We start from the raw sequence: 20383 nt of genomic DNA, 5'->3' as shown, positions 1-20383 counted from the left end.
CTTGTTATCCCAGTGCTTGGGAGGCTAAGGCACAGACCTGCCAGAAGTCCAAGGCCGCCCGGCCTCTACAGTGAATCACTTCCGGGTCAGCCCGGCCTATAGTGTGAAGCCTTCTCTCACTGGAGCATTGGAAAAGCTAGAAAAGGAGGAAGAGGAACAGGAGGACAAGGAGGAGGAAGAGGAACTGACGGACACAGCAACTGACAAATTCAGGCCCAAAAGTTTATCTTTTGGTTCCACATGAAATACCCGAAAAATTATAATTAAACGATTAGCAATTTGAATCCTTCAAATAATTCACAATGGCCTCCATACTTGGGATTAACCACCATAGCATAAGTACCCTCCATGTTTCTCACTTCCCGTGGGGAGCCCTGGTGACTGATCCCATGGACTGCAATCCCATGTGTCTTCTTCCCCTGAGCCCAGGGTGACAGTTTGCAGGTCCCCACTGGAAACACAGTTACACGTCCCCTTTATTTTTCTCTAATCCTTCAGTAGTAGGAGAGCTTGTTACCTAACCTCCCGAACTCCTGTAGAGGTTTAAAGCATTTTTATTGTTGGCTGTGGCGTGAGGCATCTTACCAAGGCGCTTGCTTACACATCAGCTTACCCGCTCAGCCACATGGATTCCAGCCCCTTTTCTTGTTTTTGTTTATTTGTTTTGATTTGTTTGGGTTTTTTGTTTTTGAGACAGGGTTTCATAGAGCCCAGGCTTGCCTCCAACTTATCTAAAGATGGCCTTGAACTCCTAATCCTCCTGCCTCTACTCCCCAAGTGCTGGGACTACAAGTGTGTGCCTGCCATTCCCAGATCTTGTTATCTGTTTTACTGGGAGCAGAGAATCAGTAGCTTGATGAGACGTGAATCCTGCAGAGGTCTCCTTCCATTCAGCCAAAACCAGAAGTGAGGAATGCACAGATCCATTTGGTTGAATTATAGATATGGGGACCTCAGGCAGCGTGTTCAGAGACCTGACCACGAAGCTGACTTAAATTGCATTACTTCCCCAGGGAGCTACTGTTTGCCAAATGAAAGGATCTGGAAAATGCTGCATGGATCCAGATGAAACGTCTTTTGTGAGCAGAGAGGAAAAAGTAAGTGTCTGGTTTTCCCACTCCAATTGGGATTGACTCAAAAAAATGTTAACAAAAATCCAAATGTATCTATCTATTCTTGTCAGTCATTACAAGGCAAAAATAGTAACATTCTTGTCACTAAAAGTCTCAATGGGAGAGAGCAGGGCGCTATGGAGGGACAGCATGGGGCAGGAACAGAAGACGCCTGGTCACACTGCATCCACACAGACAGGTGGGTGCTGTACTCAGCTCTCACCCTTTCATTCAGTCCAGGCCCATAGGACAGTGCCACTCACATTCAGCGGAGGTCTTTCCACCCAGTTAACCCAGTCTAGACTCTCCCTCACAGACATGGCTGGAGGTTTGTCTTCTGGTAGATTCCAGAGCCTGTTGAGTTGATAATCAATATTAACCACCTCAGGCACCTTTGTGATCATAAAAATATAGGAGACCCAGTGCAGACATCTAATGCTCAGCTCTGACAGCTGAGAAGTCCAGAGTCTTGTCCATTTGCTAAGAACACCACTCCTCAGTCCTGGAAGTGACAGGAGAATTCTGCATGAGGGGGTCCTGTGACTCCAATATCTTGCTTCATATTGGGGTGTCAGGAGGAATGCCACCCTTGAATATTGCTGTATGTCTCTGGGTAACTCTGACGTTCCATTGGTGTTGTGTTGTGTTTTGTTGAGATGTGTACCAAACTGTATGATGAAGATGAGTTCCAGCCCCTGGATCCATCCCAGGAACCTATATTCCCTCCTGAACTGATCGTAAGTTGCTCTGCTTTTGTGGTTTCATAATATGATGTGGCACATGCCTTTCTGTATTACACTATAGAACCACAAAGCTCTAGCTATTAAGAAGATGGGAGTGTGTCCACCATGATGGAGTCCTTTTTTGGGACTTGTTCAGTCCTTTCAGTAGGTAATCAAATCAGAGCTCATGAAAGAGTGGAGCTGCCAGGACCTCAGAGTCCCATTGGCTAAATCCCTTTTACCTGAAGATGCTGAGATCAGAGTGTAGATGAGTCACCACAGAAGGTCATACAGGAACTCACAGGTATCTTAAAGCCAATTTATAAAACAGTAAAGTGACAATAAAAAGATACTTAGGACAATGGAATTGGACTGTTCTTACAGTTAACCACTGGCTCAAGTCTACTAAAGAAAAAAGGAAAAAGAAAAGAATGTGTCAGGGCTGGAGAGGTGGCTCAGTGGTTAAGAGCACTGACTGCTCTTCCAGAGGTCCTGAGTTCAATCCCAGCAACCACATGGTGGCTCACAACCATCTGTAATGCGATCTGGTGCTCTCTTCTGGCCTGCAGATATAAATGCAGACAGAATACTGTATACATAATAATAAATAAATCTTTTTTTAAAAAAAGAAAGAAAGAAAAGAACGTGTCACATTGTGGTATGTCTGAACCCCTGTTCTATAACTGTGTCCTGGAGAAAGCATGGTAGGAGACAGAGAATCCCCGTGGCTTCTCAGAACCCAGTGCCACAGACCCCTCAGAGCCTGAGAACTTGGACACCTTAGCTATGTGTCAGTATTTTTTTTTTTGATGGATCATGGAATGATTAGCTTTAATTGACAACTTGATTCAACCTAGTATCACCTGGGAAAAGAGTTTCAGTGAAGAGATTGTCTATATTGGGTTGGCTTGTGGTGTGTCGAGGGGAGGTTGTTTTTTTTTTTTTTTTTTTTTTTAACTTGTGTTAATTCTTTGTGGACCTCACATCATACATTCCAATCCCACGTATCTTCCCATCTGCCTTCTGCCCTTGCCAACCTCACCACCAATAAATAAATAAATAAATAAATAAATAAATAAATAAATAAATAAATATTTAAAAGAAAAACCAAGAACCCTGGACAGGGCACTCCTGGTTGATTATGCCCCTCCACACAGACCAAGAAGTATGAAGGGCAGCCATCTGTGTCCTCCATGAGTCATTATTTTAAAGTTGTTTGCCTAAATATAGATAGGTATATACTAGATAGATATAAGCAAGGTTGTGAGAAAAAAAATTTCCTTATACACACACATAACACACAATACACACACATAGACACAACACACACACACACACACACAAATAGACAAACAAATAATAAGTGATTTTTAAATTTTTAAGGGAATAGTGTTGGGTGACAATGTTTCCTGTGGTCAGTGTTTGAGCCTGAAGGTGCATCTCTGAGGACAGTTACCATTCTCTCCAGTCCACTGCTCACCGCTTTACTAAAGAGCCGGGAGGCAGCCGCCAGGAAACAGATTCACCTACAGTGTCCCCCAGAACTGAGGGGGAAACATTCTCAGCCTCTCTCCACCTCGCCTGTGGCAATGGTGCCATTTATATGTTGCCAGGATGTGTCACACATAGACAGGGTGAGCCGAGTTGGCAGGGCCACGCAGGAAGTCTGGTGAGAACCCAGTTCTTCCTCAGGGGCTGTTTCCTGTGGGAATTCTAATTCCCCGGTGGTGGGGCAGAACTAGAAGAGACCTAGGCACTTGCACTGCCCCGAGTGCCTCTTCAGACAGCCACTTCACAAGCACAAACACTGTCCCTGTGCACACCTAGCAGGAGACAGGCTCATCGATCTGGTAGTTTCAGTCCACCCCTTCCTGATCCCTGAGAAAGCTAAAGTGACCCGTGGACCATTTGGATCCCCGGAAAGCACAGTGGCTTTGCTTCTCTGCAGAGAATGGCCGAAGATCCACATAAGAGGAGGCTGACATTCCAAGGAGCGAGGACCACCTGGTTCATGCCGGTGACCTTGAAAGACCTTCTGGAACTCAAAGCCAGCTACCCCAAAGCCCCATTGGTCATGGGGAACACTGCAGTGGGTATGTGTTATTTGCATGTGTTTTCCTTCAGATCAGGTAGCTGAAGCCCCCACCCCACCCCACCCCTCAGCTCTCCATAACCCAGGCTCGTTTCTACTCATGGGACTCGGGTCTTTTAGAATTATTTCTTTCTTTTTTTTTTTTATTTTCTTTTGCAAATGAGTTGTATACGTGATAATTTTTACTCTGTCATACCAGTAACCCATCGTTCTCTTTCTAACTGCTTCCTGTTTTTCTCCTTAAGGACCCAGTATTAAATTTAAAGGCGAATTCCATCCAGTTTTTATATCCCCACTTGGGCTTCCAAAACTGAACTTTGTGGATAGCACAGACAAAGGTAAGCATCTTGGTTCAAGTAAGGCATCGGCCCTGGCTCGGCGGGGCTCTGATGGCAGTCAGTCACACCTCCCAGAAGCCCTGACTTTGCGCATTCATTCAAAGCAACTGGGTGTGTACTGTGCGTTCACTATAAGCATCTTTAGGATGTCTCACTCGGCTGTGTCCCTGAGCATCACATTGTCATCAAAGCCATGACAGCAAGAAGATGACCAAGAGCTGTAGAGCTCGGCCAAGTACCGGAAGATTGGTCCAATAAGCCCTTAGGACGTTTTCTTTCTTGAGGTTCATCTCACACACATGTGTACCCTTGCGGCGCGTGCACACACACATACACACGGACACGGACACAGACACAATCTTAGCCACAAGATTTAAAATGCAACTATGAGCAACTTCCTTCCTTCCTTCATTTTCCTTTCTTTCTTTCTCTCTCTCTTTCTTTCTTCCTTCCTTTCTTTCTTTCTTTTAACAAGTTGCCAGGTGTGTTCACATGTCCTGTCTCTTTGATTTTTAGGTCAACCCTAGGAGACAGACCTAGCTCATACCTTGGAGTCTCCAATGTCCTCTGGAAGATTCAGAATCAAAGGACCTAAATAATCTCCCCAGACTCCCAAGGCAGGCCTAGAGCCTGTCTTCTTTTTGCTGATAATGCACAAACAAGACTCTCTGAGTCATCCCACCGCCAATACCCAAACAATGTATTTGAATAGATAAATAATAGATGATGGGAGCTAAAAATACCTTAACTAGTTAAAAATGTGAGCGGGACAAAGAAACCAACTGGGCAATTCTTGCTCTCCCTCCAACACATCAGTCTTAAGTCAGTTCATTTTTTCCCAACTATTGGAATATCTGTATCAGTGGATACGGATATAGGAAAAGATGGATAGGGGAGACTATCCGGGCATGTCACTGGCTAGGGTGAGTGAGGATGTAGAGATGGGAAGCAGCGCTCATAGAACTACATCTGTTGCTCCAACTTTTCTTCATTGCCCTCCCTCCCAGGAGCAGTAAGCGCCGTTTCCCTAATCATCCCTCCGTGAAACTTTAACACCGCAGATAAAATGCATGATTTTTTATGTGCAGTAGGTTAATTGGTGCTGGATGCATACTGAGATTTTTTTAGTCACTCCCTCGGGGATTCCATTAGCCCTGGAAAGACAACACTACTGAAATCATGCCCTGTTAGCACACCTGCAAACCAAACTAGCCTGCTACCAGCAGGTATCGCTCCTGTTCTCTTTTGGGAAGTGGGCGGGGCAAGGGGAAAGAGAGGCCCATGGAAGGAGAGCAAATGGACAGTGGAAATTCTGCCAATGAATTTTCTAGTTTAATGATCTTCAAAGACAGTTTCTAAGTCCTTAATGTACTGGCGCACCTTATAGTCTAGTGTCCAGAGGGTTAAGACCAGTCTGAGTGCTATAGTGTAACAAAACTGTTTCAAAAGAAGGGAAGGGTTTAGAATCCCCACATGTGATCATTCACTCTGATCGGTTCATGTACTAAAATCCAAGGCAAACGCGATCGTCTATGACCAAGGTGAGGCATTGTACCAGTCTTTCATCACTATGACAAGATATCTGTGGGAAGTCCACCCGAAGGAGGAAAGATTTATGTTGGATCATGGTTTCATAAGTTTCATTCCGTCATGGCAGGAAGGGTGCGGCTGAGCAGGGCGGCTGCACCCTGGCGCCCGGGGAGCAGACGGAGAAAGAGCGCCAGCCTGAGACAGCTCTCCCTTTGTGTTAGTCACTTGTCTCAGTGCTGTGGCGAATACCCACCAGGAAGTAAAGGAGGGAGGGAGGGCTTGTTCTGGACCTCTGTTCAAGGGCACAATTGTGTGACGCGGAACTCATGAGAATAAGCACTGGGGGAGCTGGTCGCATTGTGTCCCCAGGCAGGAGGCAGAAATCGTCAAACAGTTCTCTTGTTGATGGTTTAGTGTTCTTTCTCCTTCTGAGCTCCCGTGTTAGAAGACGGCACAGCTCAGGCTGAGGGAAGTCTCCCCTAGTTAATCTTCTCTGGAAACGCCCTCAGATACATGCGGAGGTACCTTCACTCATTTTCCAGGTTTTCCTCCATCCAGTCAAGGAGACTTTAATGCTGACCATCTCGATGATGCAAATCGCCAGAAGTATCCCTAATTATCATTGCTTGTTGTCATCCCAACTAAACATACGAAGAGCTGACCTATTTAGAAGCGTGCATGCAGGCTCTCTGTACATTTACATTCTTTCTCTTGCTTCCAGGGGCAACAGTAGGGGCAGCGCACAGCCTGGCACAGTTGAAAGATGCCTTGGATTTTCTGGTTTCGGAGCAACCAAAGGAGAAAACCAAGACCTACCACGCCCTCCTGAGTCATCTGAGGACACTTGCAGGGCCCCAGATTAGGAATATGGCTGTATGTTCTCTATTGTTCTACAAACTAAGCCACAGTGTGTGTGTATGTGTGGTATGTGTGTGCCCCAAATGACAGATGTCACAAATGTGTGTGTGTGTGTGTGTGTGTGTGTGTGTGTGTGTGTGTGTGTGGTATGTGTGTGCCCCAAATGACAGAGGTCACAAGTGTGTGTGTGTGTGTGTGTGCCCCAAATGACAGGCATCGTGTGTGTGTGTGTGTGTGTGTGTGTGTGTGTGTGAGTGTATGTGTGTGTGTGTGTGTGTGTGTGTGTGTGTGTGTAAAGTGATATAACAAATCATGATATAGAGTCAGAAGAAGCACAAATTCTTGCCCCAGTTTTCCTAGGCAAGTCATTTGAACTCCTTAAACTGCAGTCACTTGAGTTTGGAAATTAAAGTCCAGCCAAATGGGACTATGTCTAGGGTCCTGTCTAGCCATCTATGAAGCATGCATGTCTTATGCCGCTATTGGTGAAATTATTAAGGCCACTCCATGTAGTTAAAAGGGAGATTTATTTAATGGCGCAACTTACAAATGAAGGGATAGGTAGGTTGAGGGTGCTGGGAAAGACGCAGACAGCGCAGTCTGGCGGTGTTCTCTGGAGAACTCTGCTTGGTCTACCTCTAGCATCCAGGGTCCAGGAACCAATAGATCAGGCACATCTGGATCTCGGGTCTTCAGGGTCCTCTCTTGGCCCCACCTTGTAGGCGTGACAGTTACCAAAGCCTCAATAGGGGTTAGAACTTCCAGATCAAAGCTGGAATGGCTACCCACTACATCCCGCCCTCCCAGATGCTCTTCTGATTGGTTCTCCTCTTAGACCTTTGCTCTGATGTCCATTTCTGGCGTGTCTTCCATGCATACACCCTCCGACCCCCAGCTGTCTAGAAGTCTCACTTACTGGGGTTTTTCCATTACTTAAGATTTCATGGTAATTGGCTCAGATCACTCCCCATCGCATGCATGAGCAAGCCATCAGGACGAGGGGGCAGGGGTGGGGGTGGAGTGGGGGTGGGGTGGGAGGTGGTGGGAGAGCCAGCCATATAGATTTCTCATGGCTGTCTCTGGCCTTCTGTTGATCCACAAATCTCCTACATATTCTCAAATCTGTATTTTATGTCCGTTTTCTGAAAGACTTTGCTCCTCTCAATGAACTTGTCCCCATCAGTTCCTTAAAGACCCCTGTTCATGCCGCTCCTCAGCAGACTTCCCTGGAGGTTTAAGGCCACAGAGAAGCACCCAATAGTCTCCCCTAATCCATCTTTTCCTATATCAGTATCCATTGACATAGATATTCCAATAGTTAAGAAAAACTGATGAGCCAACTGACTTAAGACTGACATGTTGGAGGGAGAGCAAGAATTGCCCAGTTGGTTTCTTTGTCCCGCTCACATTTTTAACTAGTTAAGGTATTTTCAGCTCCCACCATCTGTTATTATCTATTCAAATACATTGTTTGGGTACTGGCGGTGGGATGACTCAGAGAGTCTTGTTTGTGCATTGTCATCAAAAAGAAGACAGGCCTGACTTGGAAGTCTGGGGAAATTAAGCAGCCATCCTAGATGTAAAGGCACCATTCTCCATGTCTGTTAATGGGGCTGCCGGCTCTCCACCTTCCCTATAGGGGACTCTCTTCCTCTGTGGGTGTGTGTCACACCCACTTTTCCCCTAACCTGCTGGCGTCGCTCCCTAGATCTCCATCCGCTTCTCTTTCTCGGCTTCCTGAGTGAGCGTGCATACCCAGGAAGGCTTCTGGACAAACACAAATTCCTGTTGGGACCGTTCCTCCAAGAAACTGTTCCACTGCACACGGGTGCTTTCTCGGCTTAGGTGGCCGTTAGGCGGGTCAAGAGTGAGAGCTGAGCACAGCATGGCGTCTGGATGGGTTAGCTGCTTCCAAACGCTCCCGGGTCTTTCTGCAGAGCAAAGGGGGAAATTGAAAACTTATACAATATCTCTGTGCACACGATTCCTTACTTGTCAAGTCACTGAATGAAGCTTCTTTCAACGCCCTCTTTTCATCAGACTTTAGGAGGCCACGTGGTGAGCCGGCCTAACTTTTCTGACCTCAACCCCATTTTAGCAGCAGGAAATGCTACCATCAATGTGGTATCTAAAGGTAAGAGGACCAGCTTTGGGAATTTGATTTTTCTACTACCATTATTACACAGATCCTGCTGTAGATTATGAAATGGGGACCCGAGAACATCTTACTTGGGCCCCTGACCCTCGGACATCTCCTCACACCTGAGGCAGAAGCTGTGGTTGCCTCTCTGTCCCCCAGCTGTTCTGTACTTAGAGACTGGATTAATGTCTCTGATACTTTTCTTAAACATTTGACCCGTTTATAAGCAGCCCAAGTTATAACATCAAAGAAATTCAAGGAAAGGATCAGGGCTGGTGTAATAGCACCGTGGGTTAGGCACTTGCCGCCAAGCCTGGCCACCTGAGTTTGATCCCCGGGACCCACAAGGCTGAAGGAGAAAACCAGAGCCCTGTAGGTTGCCCTCTGACCTCCACGCGAGCACCATAGTACATGCACATGCAATTGATAAATCAATAAATGGAAAAGATAGAGGAAGAGGTTTCTCCGCGGCTTTAAAGTTTATGACATATTTCTTTCCCTAGTTCTGAAAAGAAGTCAGTTTTTATATATGCTGCCCATTACTTCTCTTTTTAGTCACATATGAGCTTTGTGGAGGAAAAATAATCTAAACTTAAGGGAGGAAAAGCAAGTTGATGCCATTCACAGTGCTACTTACTATTGTAAAAATACCTTCCCTTAAATTAAAATTATAGTTTTAAGACTGTGATTCAAATGATTGTAAGCATCTCAAAAAGTGCACGTGCTTATGATTTTAGTCAGAGAAAAGAAGATGGGGCTGAAAAGGAAGCTCCATAGTAATGTGCTTGCTGCATAAGCATCAGGAGTTCAACCCCCGGGGTGGGGGTTGGAGGAGGGGCTTCCTGTAATCCCAGAGGCTGGAGAGGGTAAGCAGATCCCTGGGCAGCCAGCCTCCCTAACCAAGTGACAGACCCTGTTTCCAAAGAAGTCAAGGTGGACAGAACCCGAGGGACAGCATCCAAGGTTGACATCTGGCTGACACCCTCGTGTGCAAGCATACTCACACAGACATGTGCACCCACACCCACATGAACACACGCAAAAAAAGAAACACACAAAAAAGAACACACACACACACACACACACACACACACACACACACACACACACACTCCACTGTGCCAGTTTGGAAAAGTAATTTAACTTCCCTGGATCTTCCTTTTCTCATTTGTGAAATGTTATACATTGTAGCAGGTTGTTTCCTTGATAACTTTAAAGATCTTTAAGTCCAGTGTTGGTGAGTGGCCTGCAATGGGCTCTGAGATTTTCAGTTCATCTGGTTCGACCCGGTCATTCTGAAGCCTGGGCCCCAAAGTTTCTATGACTTGCTTCAGGCAGCCCAGGCTCGGGACTAGATCTCAGACCCCGGACTTTGGCTCCCGGCCACACCAGTTCATTCCGCCAGACATTACAGATGCTTACTGTGTAGTCCCCTGTTTGAGAAATGTGTCTTAATCTGGATCATTCTCTCTAACAGAAGGAGGACAGCAGATTCCTTTAAATGGCGCTTTCCTTGAGGAGTTACCTCAGGCCAACTTGAAGCCAGAGGAGGTGGTGGTGTCTGTTTTCATCCCTTACACTACCCAGGTGAGCTTCCTGTACTCACAACCCACCTACACACCTCCTCTTGCCTTCTGCATCCAAACGGAATGGGCCTCTCTGCAGCTGATGACCGCCTCTGAGAGAGTCTGGGGGCCCTCACGGTGAGCCCCAGATGACTATTTCAGTTGCTTCCACAGAAGGGCCACATTATGACTTTTCAGGGGTGTGCCTAAAGGGACACTGTCCTTGCAAACAACAGAAGCATCCGTATGAGTGGAAATCTTGGTTATAGATGAAAATGCATCTTAGCCGGGAGTATGTAAATTTATAGTCAGTATCAGCTATGGAAGTTTATAATGAACCGAAAAAAATGTGTTATGAAGTTATTTGCCAATCACCAATAGCTATGAACTAGGTAGTTTGCATGAAATCATTTATGTACTAAGTTCCTACCGCTCTGTAACACAGTGCTGAGCCTGGAAGACAGTACAAGAATTTCAAAGGTCTAGGGCTCCTTCCTCCAAGCTCCCTAACCCTAGTGGGAAAGGCTTGAAATAGGAAACAAAACCCAATCACCAAGGATGGGAAATGAATGGCCCAAGAACCGGAGGAGCTCTGGGCTGGAAGTCGGTGGAAGGGAGCGAGGGTGGGGATCTGAGGTATATCGTCTCCCTGTCTGGCCCTTGGCTCACTCAGCAGCCTCAAACCCAGTCTGATGCACCCCGATACCTCCTTAGAGCAAATAAGACCCGAACACGTAAGTCACTTCCTCGTGGCCTCGGGTGATGCCGTGAAAAGCTGAGAGCCTGGAGCTTAAGCAGAATCTGAACCCCAGGCCAGCCACTTGCTGTGACCTCGCACAAGTGACGAACGTGTGTCCTCAGAATTGGAAATGAGCAGAGCTGTTGAGGATTAAACGTTGCTCTAAATGAAACACACAGGGCAATACTCAAGGGAACTACCGTCAGTCACTGCCTGTGTGATCCACCATTTGCTGTATCTTTATTGCAAATACCCATCGAAAGGGCAGGGGGACATGACTCGGTGGGTAGAGTGTCGGTGGTGGCAAGCGTGAGAATCTAAGTTCAAGTCCCAATACCCACATTTAAAAAAAAAAAATTGCAGATGTGATGGTGTATGTCCGTGTCTGTGACCCCAGATCTGCGGGGTTGGACGGCGGTACACAGAGACAGGGCAGATCCTGGAAGCTCCCTGGGCAGATATCCTGGCTAACTGATGAGCCCCAGGGTCAGTGAGAGATCCTGTCTCCAAAAAAATAAGATGGAGAAAACTGAAGAAGACTTTTGATGTTGACCCCTGGCCCCCACCTTCACATACTTGTGCACATTCATACAAACAGCTACACACACACACACACACCACAAGTTGTCAGAGTCGTTGCTGTGTGGCACGCACTAACCGTTCTGAGTGTTTTTCTGTCTCTAGTGGCAATTTGTGGCAGGACTCCGTCTGGCCCAGCGTCAGGAAAATGCCTTCGCCATTGTCAATGCTGGTATGAGTGTGGAGTTTGAAGAAGGTACAGACACAATCAAGGGTCTTCAGATGTTCTTCGGGAGTGTTGCCCGCACTGTGGTCTCTGCAAGGAAAACCTGCCAGCAGCTCATTGGGAGGTAAGTCGCAGCCCGCCTGGGACACCATGCACAGACCTTTCTGGGTGAATAGTTTTCTTTAAAGCTATACTTGTGGAAATCTTTCTAAGATTTTATAAGCATATATATTCTTATTTTTATATAAATACGTTTTTTATAAATCTTTTTGAGAGTTTATGAATATATATCTTTTTTTTTTTTTTGGTTTTTTTTTCGAGACAGGGTTTCTCTGTGTAGCTTTGTACCTTTCCTGGAGCTCACTTGGTAGCCCAGGCTGGCCTCGAACTCACAGAGATCTGCCTGGCTCTGCCTCCCGAGTGCTGGGATTAAAGGCGTGTGCCACCATCGCCCGGCTGAATATATATCTTTTTATATAAATACTTTGTAATTTATACAAATATTGATATAAATATTTTATATTTATACAAAATAACATTTTATGTAAAGATAATACATATATTCATCTGGAATATTTAAACTCTGAAGAAAATCTTAAGAAAGCCACTCAAAAGCCGGGCGGTGGTGGCGCACGCCTTTAATCCCAGCACTCGGGAGGCAGAGGCAGGCGGATCTCTGTGAGTTTGAGGCCAGCCTGGTCTCCAAAGCGAGTTCCAGGAAAGGTGCAAAGCTACACAGAGAAACCCTGTCTCGAAAAACCAAAAAAAAAAAAAAGAAAGCCACTCAAAAACCCACTCCTTCAAAGTACATATTCTTCTATTATCACAGATTTTTGTACAATTATTGCAAAACTTACAGAGCTTGAGTAGATACTAGTTTTAAGTAATTAACCTATAAAATAAGCAAACATCTCCAACACTGAATCCTGAAGATAAAAAAGTAAAAGTGTGTTTATCTACATCAAGAAGATGGAGCCTTGGAAAGGTCGAAGAGCCCTGTTCCTGGCACACTCCTCATGGCTACCATCTAGGAAGGTTTTGTGTTGTTTTTGTTTTTAATTTTTTCCAATTAGTATTTTTGCAATCATTTTCACTTACTTACCCATTTATGTTCATTCCCAGCAAGTGGGATTTAACATGGTTTTCCTCAGACAGTGAATTAAACCCTCACTCCCAAGACAAGCATGGAAACTGGCCACTTGTGAGATAGCCAGCCCTTCTCTGTGGTCCACAGTGTTTGTGTGCCGGGCTCTGGCGCAGAGACATACAGCAGACTCCAGATTTCAGAAACCTGTGATTTTTAGCAGGGGCGATTTTTTTTTTAACCTAAACAAATCCATACTATCGGCTTATGAAGTTTAAAAACAGAACAAAGGAAGACTTGGAAAGAAACACCTGACAGCTGTTAGATCTGATGCTGAAGAAAAGCTTAAGGGCCCTGGTGTGGAGGAGCATTCAGGAGGCAGGACAGGGGAATGGCACTCTGGTCAATCAGTCTTGGCTGCGCAAGATCCTGCCTCAAAATAGGAAGGAGGGGAGGGGAGGGGAGGGGAGGGGAGGGGAGGGGAGGGGAGGGGAGGGGAGGGGAGGGGAGGGGAGGGGAAGGGAGGGGAGGGGAGGGGAAGAAAGCTAAGTGGCCTATCTTAAGGGCATTTTGTTTGGATTTAAAAGATAGCCAGAGTTGCACCCCGTTTTTCCTTGCCTTAGTAGTTTGGTGTCTGCCTGCCAGCTGCAACACTCTGTTACTCTAACAAAACACCGGAGACTGAGTGATTTATAAAGAGAAGGGTTTTATTTTGGCCTCCGGGTCTCAAGCAGTGGTCCTCAACCTTCCTAATGCTGCGACCCTTTAATATAGTTCCTCATGTTGAGGTGACCCCCAACCATGGAATTATTTTCTTTGCTTCTATCATAACTGTAATTTTGCTGCTGTTGTGTCATATCATAATGTCAATAGTCGTGTCCTCCGATGGCCTTCCGTGGCCCCTGTGAAAGGGTGGTTGGACTAGCCACGGGGTCGTGACCCACAGGTTGAGAACCGTTGGCCTGGCGACTGCCATCCAAGAGCATGGCACTGGCAAGGTGCGCTTGCTGCTTCCGTTCCCAGTAGAAAGTGGAAGGGCCTTTGCAGAAGACAGAGGACCGACAGACAGCTTTGCTCCCTGAGAGGCTGAGCTCCCAGTAACTGGTCCAGCCCTGGTGACGTCATCCATGGACAGAGCGCACAAACCTCGGGAACATCCTTAGCTCCGGGGTGAAACGTTCATCTTCTGTCCTCAGGCACTGGGACGACCAGATGCTGGGCGACGCCTGCCGGTGGGTTCTGGAGGAGATCCGCATCCCACCGGCGGCTGAGGGCGGCATGGTGGAGTACCGACGGACCCTCATCATCAGCTTGCTCTTCAAATTCTACCTCAAAGTGCGCCGGTGGCTGAACAGAATGGTAAAGGGCTTCTCCGGCCCCAGGGCGCCTGGGTGTGTGCACAAGGAACATGCCCTGCTGCTGAGAACTTGCCGTGAGTGGGCCAGGGGTGGGGCCCTGCGGCTCCGCGGTCCTTCTCCCCTCGGTCCGGGTCTCAGAAGGGAGCGGCCATGCTCTCGGGATAAGGTGCCGTATGAGACGGACCAACAACGAGGGCAAGTCATCAGTAAGCAAACTGCATCTTTTCCTCTTTAAAAAAGATGTTCTCGTTGAAGTAAGAAAAATGATACTTTAATACGTAACAGACCCAAAATGGGAACATTACATGCAATACTATCACCCATATTCAATCTCTATAAATATTTTGGCATGTGTCCTTCTAAACCTTTCATTATGTGTGTGTGTGTGTGTGTGTGTGTGTGTGAGAGAGAGAGAGAGAGAGAGAGAGAGAGAGAGAGAGAGAGAGAGAGAGAGAGAGAGACACTGTTTAGGATAGTTTGGTTATTTCACTTTTTTTCAATGTTATTAAGTATTTTTTAGCAATACCATGATGTAATGGTTACTTGGCATGTCCATGGATGGACTTCCCATTACCCAATTCATTCTGTGTTTTTAGACATACCTGCGAAGGTGGTTCAGCGGTAGAATTGTTCGCCTGCCTTATTTATTATTACCCGGCTTACTTTAAAACAATGCCCACCGTAGCTGCTTAGAATTTACCTCACGCCTATGGAGTGTCCCTTTGATACGTGTGAGCAAACAAATGACCACCTCCGCATTTCTCTTATGACTGAGAGCTCTGCTCTGTTGGTTCAGCCAATCCTTTCTGTTAACATTTTGTATCCACAGCATCATCCTTGTAGTCTATGACATAGCCTTGTATGTTCTCTTATGTATTGCTTAACTCGTCCAGCATATAGATATCAGATACATAATATATAATCGGCTAAATCTTTTTCTTTCATATATTATATATATATATATATATATATCATTACACAACCCAGGGCCTCGAATATGTTGGTCAAGCACACCAACACCGAGCTAACGCCCAGCCTTTAAATTCTCTTATGTATTACATATGAATGCTATCATTATAGAAACAAAATTTCAAAAATAAGCCATAATATAATAAGCCTGCCCTAACTAGCATTAGCACTTCATGCTATATACAATTATTTGCTTATATTTACATGAGTATATTTTACATTTTTATATATTTTTATAATTTTTGCAAAGTTGAAAACATACCGTGCATACATGTTTATAACCCGTCTTTTTCACTTACATTCCCTAAACTGTTCTTTTGTATTCGTGCTTTAAAATATTCTTCTTTATCACAGTGTCTTGGCAGGTGTGACACCTGTCAGTGTAGGGAAGGATATCTTTTTTCTTTTACTGAAAATAGAATTTTTATACAATATTTTCTGATTATATTCCCCTCCCTCTCCCTACTCCTTCCAATCCCTCCCCACCACCACCACCCCCATCTAGATCCACACTCTTTCTGTCTCCAGTTAGAAAACAAACAGGTAATTAGAATTATATTAAAAATAAAATACATTAAGTGAAAAACAAATCAGAATATGAGAAAACAACCAAACAAGAAAAAGAACCAAAAAGAAAAAAGAAACACATATAGATGTGATGTGAAGACACATACGTTCCCACACCCAGGAATCCCATAAACACCCCAAACTGAAGCCATAATATATACACAAGGGGGGGGCCCACTCACAGACTCTAGACTGACAGCTGGGGAGCCTGCATGGGACCTCACTAGGCCCTCTGAATGTGGGTGACAGTTGCATGGCTTGATGTGTTTGTGGGTCCCCTGGCAATGGAACCAGGACTTATCCTGGGTACACGAACTGGCTTTTTAGAGCCCATTTCCTATGGTTCGATGCCTTACTCAGCCATGATGCAGGAGGGAGGGGCTTGTTCTTGCCTTAACTTGGTATGCCAGCCTGTGTTGACTCCCCAAGGGAGGCCTTACTCTCTATGAGGAGGGGATGGGGATGGGATGGAGGGAGGTTGGGGGCATAGGAAAAGGGGAGGGAGAACAAGGGTTGATATGTAGAATGAAAAATAAATAAATAAATAAAGCTACAAAATACACACACAAAATCTGTAAAGTTAAAAAAAAAAAAACAGGTGTGATGGCACACACCTTTAATCCCAGCACTCAGGAGGCAGAGCCAGGTGGATCTCTGAGTTCAAGGCCAGCCTGGTCTACAGAGCAAGTTCCAGGACAGCCAGGGCTACACATAGAAACTCTGTCTCAAAAAAAAAAAAAAAAAAAAAAAAATGTCCCAACATTTTGAAACGAAGAACCTCCAAAGATACCATTGACTTCGCTTTGTGTTGATCATCTACTGCTGGGCACAGGGCCTAACCTTGGAGTGTTTTGTTTCCCCAGTGAGACTCCTTTTGAAAAAACTAATTTTTCAATGAGAAGTGGCTGTCAACTGTAGATGACTTCTGGGTAGGGGTGGAGGCATGTGTCCACTTCTTTCAACTCTAGGACCCCGCCTGGTATAGATCTGTGCAGGTCCTGTGCCTGCAGCCACAGTCTTTGTGGGTTCATATGTATACCAGCCCTATTGTGTCTAGAAGGTCTTGATTCCTTGATGCCCTTCACCCCAAACATACTCTCTCTCTCTCTCTCTCTCTCTCTCTCTCTCTCTCTCTCTTCTCTCTCTCTCTCTCTCTCTCTCTCTCTTCCTGCCTCCTCTTCTGCAGAGTTCTCTGAGCTCTGAAGGGAGGGATTTGATGGAGACATCCCTTTTAGGACTGAGTATTCCAAGGTCTCTCATTATCTGCATATTGTTTGGCTGTGGGTCTCTGTATTAGTTCCCTTCTGCTGCAGGAGGAAGCCTCTCTGATGGCTGAGCAAGGCATGATTTATGAGTGTAGCGGGGTTTCATCAGGAGTCATTCATTTTTATGTTCCTTTAGCAGAACAGTAGTATTTGGTTTTTCCCTAGGTCCCTGGCCTGTCTAGTCTCAGGTTCTTGGGTATGGATTCCATCCCATGGAGTGTGCCTTAATTCAAATCAAATATTGGAGGGTTACTCCCACGAGGTTTGTGCCACTATTGAACCAGCATACCTTGCAGGCAGATCACTCTTGGAGATCAAAGGATTGATTTGTAGGTAGGTTGGTGTTTACCTTTCTCCTTTGGGAACATGCGGAGTTCCTTCCAATACTATGAATACTAGTCCATGGGATGAAGGCTCTAGGTAGGAACCAGCTGGACTTCTCTGTGTCAGTGAGTTAGGTAGGTGTTATCTTCGGCAAAAAGGCCTTTACTTCCAGCTTATGGAGAACAACCAATAGCCTTGGCAAAAGCCTGGGTTAGATGTAACCTAATCCTGGTGCTGGAAGCTTCATGTGGTCATGAGAGATGTTCAGTTGTGGCTATGTAGTACAGTTTGAGGTTGGGGGTGGTGATACTTCCAGCAATTCTTTTATCATTCAAAATTTTAGCTATCCTGGGCTTTGTGTGTTTCCATATAAAGCTGAAAAAATTCTTCTTTCAAGTTCCGTGAAGAACTGCATTGGAATTTTGATGGGGATTGTGTTGAATCTGTAAATTGCTCTTGGTAGGATGACCATTTTCCTATGTTAATCCTACTGATCCATGAGCATGCAAGATCTTTCCATCTTCAGATATATTCTTGAATGTGTGTCTTCAATGTCTTAAAGTTTTATCATACAATTCTTTCACTGGCTTCGTTAGAGTTACCCCCAAGATATTTTATATTTTTGAAGCGATTGAGAAAGGTGTTTCTCTGATTTATCTCTCAGTCTGTTTCTCATTTGCATATGGAAGGGCTACTGGGTTTTTTTTTTGTGTGTGTGTTCATTTGTATCCTACCTACCTGTCTCTACCCATCCCCCCATTCCCCTGAGTGCTGGAATGGAGGAAAGGTAGGTTAAGCCCACGGAGGAAAGGTAAAGCCCACAGAGGAAAGGTAAAACCCGTTTCCCAGCTTTCCTCATACCCACAGACAATCAGACCCAGCCGGAGTCAAGTCAAGCAAGAACTCTTTCATTGTTGTTAGGCAGTAAGCCTCTTTTATAGCAGAAAGCCTCAGAACCCTAGGAGGGGGTGGAAGGAACCAGCCAATCATTTTAAAGGTCACCCTATACTCATTCCTTTGTCGAGCTGTTTATGCACTGACATCATCTCTTGATTTTGTATCTAATCTCAGCGTAAACAACTTGGGCTAACTTCCTCTCAGCACTGTCTTTGTAGCCCATGTAGGCCCCACAATTTCCCTCAGTTTGGGTTTTCTCTATTGATTCTGTTTCCACTTGCAAGTCTTGTGCTGATTTTGTTTGTTTGTTTGTTTGTTTTTTGGGTTTGGTTTTCTTTTCATCCCACTCTTAATGTTTCCAGAGATTTCTTTAAGGGATTTAATCATTTCCTCTTTAGGGACCTCTAACATATTTCTAAAGACTAATTTGAAGTCCATGTCTTGTGTTCAGCTATATTACAGTTCTTAGAGTCTCCTGTGGTGGGGTTGCTGGGTGCTAGTGAAGACTCTGTCCTGGCTGTTACTGATTGTGTTTTTAAGCTGGTGTGTAGACATCTGGGTTTGGGGAGATTGTGATTCTAGGTGGTGATTTCTGGATTGTTTTTGTTGGATGGGTATTTTGTTCCTTGGTTTCTGTTGCCCTCTCTGGTTCTTAGGGGGGTGTGGTGGCTGTGTGTTGTCTGGTAGGAAATTATTCTGGGATCTTGCCAGGGGTGGCCACTGGGCATTCTAGTTAAATGTGTTTCTAGGTATTGGGGGCTGACACTTAGGGATGGAGATGGGCTAAGGGGGTCTATAGTGGGGACTAAGGCAAGGTGTGCCACCAGAATATGCTGAGTCCCCTGGGAATGGAGGCAGAGAGGGAGGAGAGGCCACAACAGAAGGCCTGCCACAGAATTGGGGATGAGGCTGGGGAACTAGGTCTGGAGGGAAGGAGGAGAGTGAATATCCAAAGATCGCCTGCTCCCCTGGGGTATCTGTGGCCTATGCCTGTGGGAGGTAGAGGCTTCTTCCATGGATAGCATCCCCAAATTGTTTTTTCAGCATCCAGAAATACACTCCTACAAAATCATTTCTCATAATTGCAGAATTTTGTATCCCAATTTACCATGATGTCCCTATTGCTATATATTTGGTTTCATTCTGTTTTCTTCGCTATCATCGAGACATACTTCCTTCAGTCACTCAAAAGGAGACTTTGTGAATGCTTAACAACGCTAGCCTTTCCTTCTCTGTGTGCCTGAATGGGCATGGTAGTTCCTCTACTTGCTCAGGGAACTTGAAGTTCTGGGAACTCTTAGCCGAGCTAAGATCTTAAGCGTCAGATTGGAAAATTCTATTATTTATTTGTTTAGTGTGTGTGTGTGTGTGTGTGTGTGTGTGTGTGTGTGTGTAGGTCAGAGGACAGCTTTCAGTAGTGTCTTTCCATCTTGTAGGATCCAGGGATCAAACTCAGATTATCAGGTTTAATGGCTGAACCGCCTCATGAGCCTGGCTCCTTCTGTCTCTTCACTTGTTTCTCAAGTCAGGAGCTCAGGTTGTAAAAGTAAATGCCAAGTGATGTTTTTCAGGATCCCCAGAAGTTTCCTGACATCCCAGGAAAGTTCGTGAGTGCTCTAGATGACTTCCCCATAGAAACACCCAAAGGAATCCAGATGTTCCAGGTGGGTAAGGGCTTTGTTTTATCTATGCATTTGGACAAGACATGCATTGTGTACATGTGCCTCTATTTTCAATTACTTCATTATGAATAAATATATAGTCTTTAAAAGCCAGCCAATGTCACATGTGGTCAAACATATACAATTTGCACAGTTTCCTCAGGGCTGCTCGAGGAATTAGTCTAAATCTTCCTTCTCTTCTTTTTTCAGGCTTGTTACCTAAAATTTATCCTTCACTGTGTAGATCTCTGACCTTCTTTAAATTCTTACTCAACATTAAATGCCGTTCCAAGCCCTTCCTTGCTTTACTACAGTTGCCCCAAATCTCCCAGGAACTTGGCTATTTTCATTACCCTTTATCGGTTGTGCAAATTATGTTTTATTGCAAGCTGAAGCAGAACATATTAGTTGATGTGT

General features: G+C 45.3%; 1 protein-coding gene across 2 annotated transcripts in view; it reads left to right on the top strand.

The window, feature by feature from the left end:
- The window catches only part of LOC114704588 (aldehyde oxidase 4), a 67912-nt gene that overhangs the window by 21352 nt on the left and 26177 nt on the right, over positions 1–20383 (top strand). For both annotated transcript variants that reach the window (XM_037210395.1, XM_028885921.2), the window contains 10 exons: positions 1014–1097; positions 1769–1849; positions 3783–3927; positions 4172–4264; positions 6516–6667; positions 8693–8786; positions 10270–10379; positions 11781–11965; positions 14122–14284; positions 19877–19969. In XM_037210395.1, the coding sequence (XP_037066290.1) occupies positions 1014–1097; positions 1769–1849; positions 3783–3927; positions 4172–4264; positions 6516–6667; positions 8693–8786; positions 10270–10379; positions 11781–11965; positions 14122–14284; positions 19877–19969 (1200 nt within the window). The remainder of the gene's footprint in view (positions 1–1013; positions 1098–1768; positions 1850–3782; positions 3928–4171; positions 4265–6515; positions 6668–8692; positions 8787–10269; positions 10380–11780; positions 11966–14121; positions 14285–19876; positions 19970–20383) is intronic.

This window comes from Peromyscus leucopus, chromosome 13 (genome assembly GCF_004664715.2).
Source record: "Peromyscus leucopus breed LL Stock chromosome 13, UCI_PerLeu_2.1, whole genome shotgun sequence".
Classification (NCBI taxonomy): domain Eukaryota; kingdom Metazoa; phylum Chordata; class Mammalia; order Rodentia; family Cricetidae; genus Peromyscus; species Peromyscus leucopus.
The sequence above is the reverse complement of the archived record's forward strand: the minus strand, read 5'-3'. Positions and strand labels throughout refer to the sequence as shown.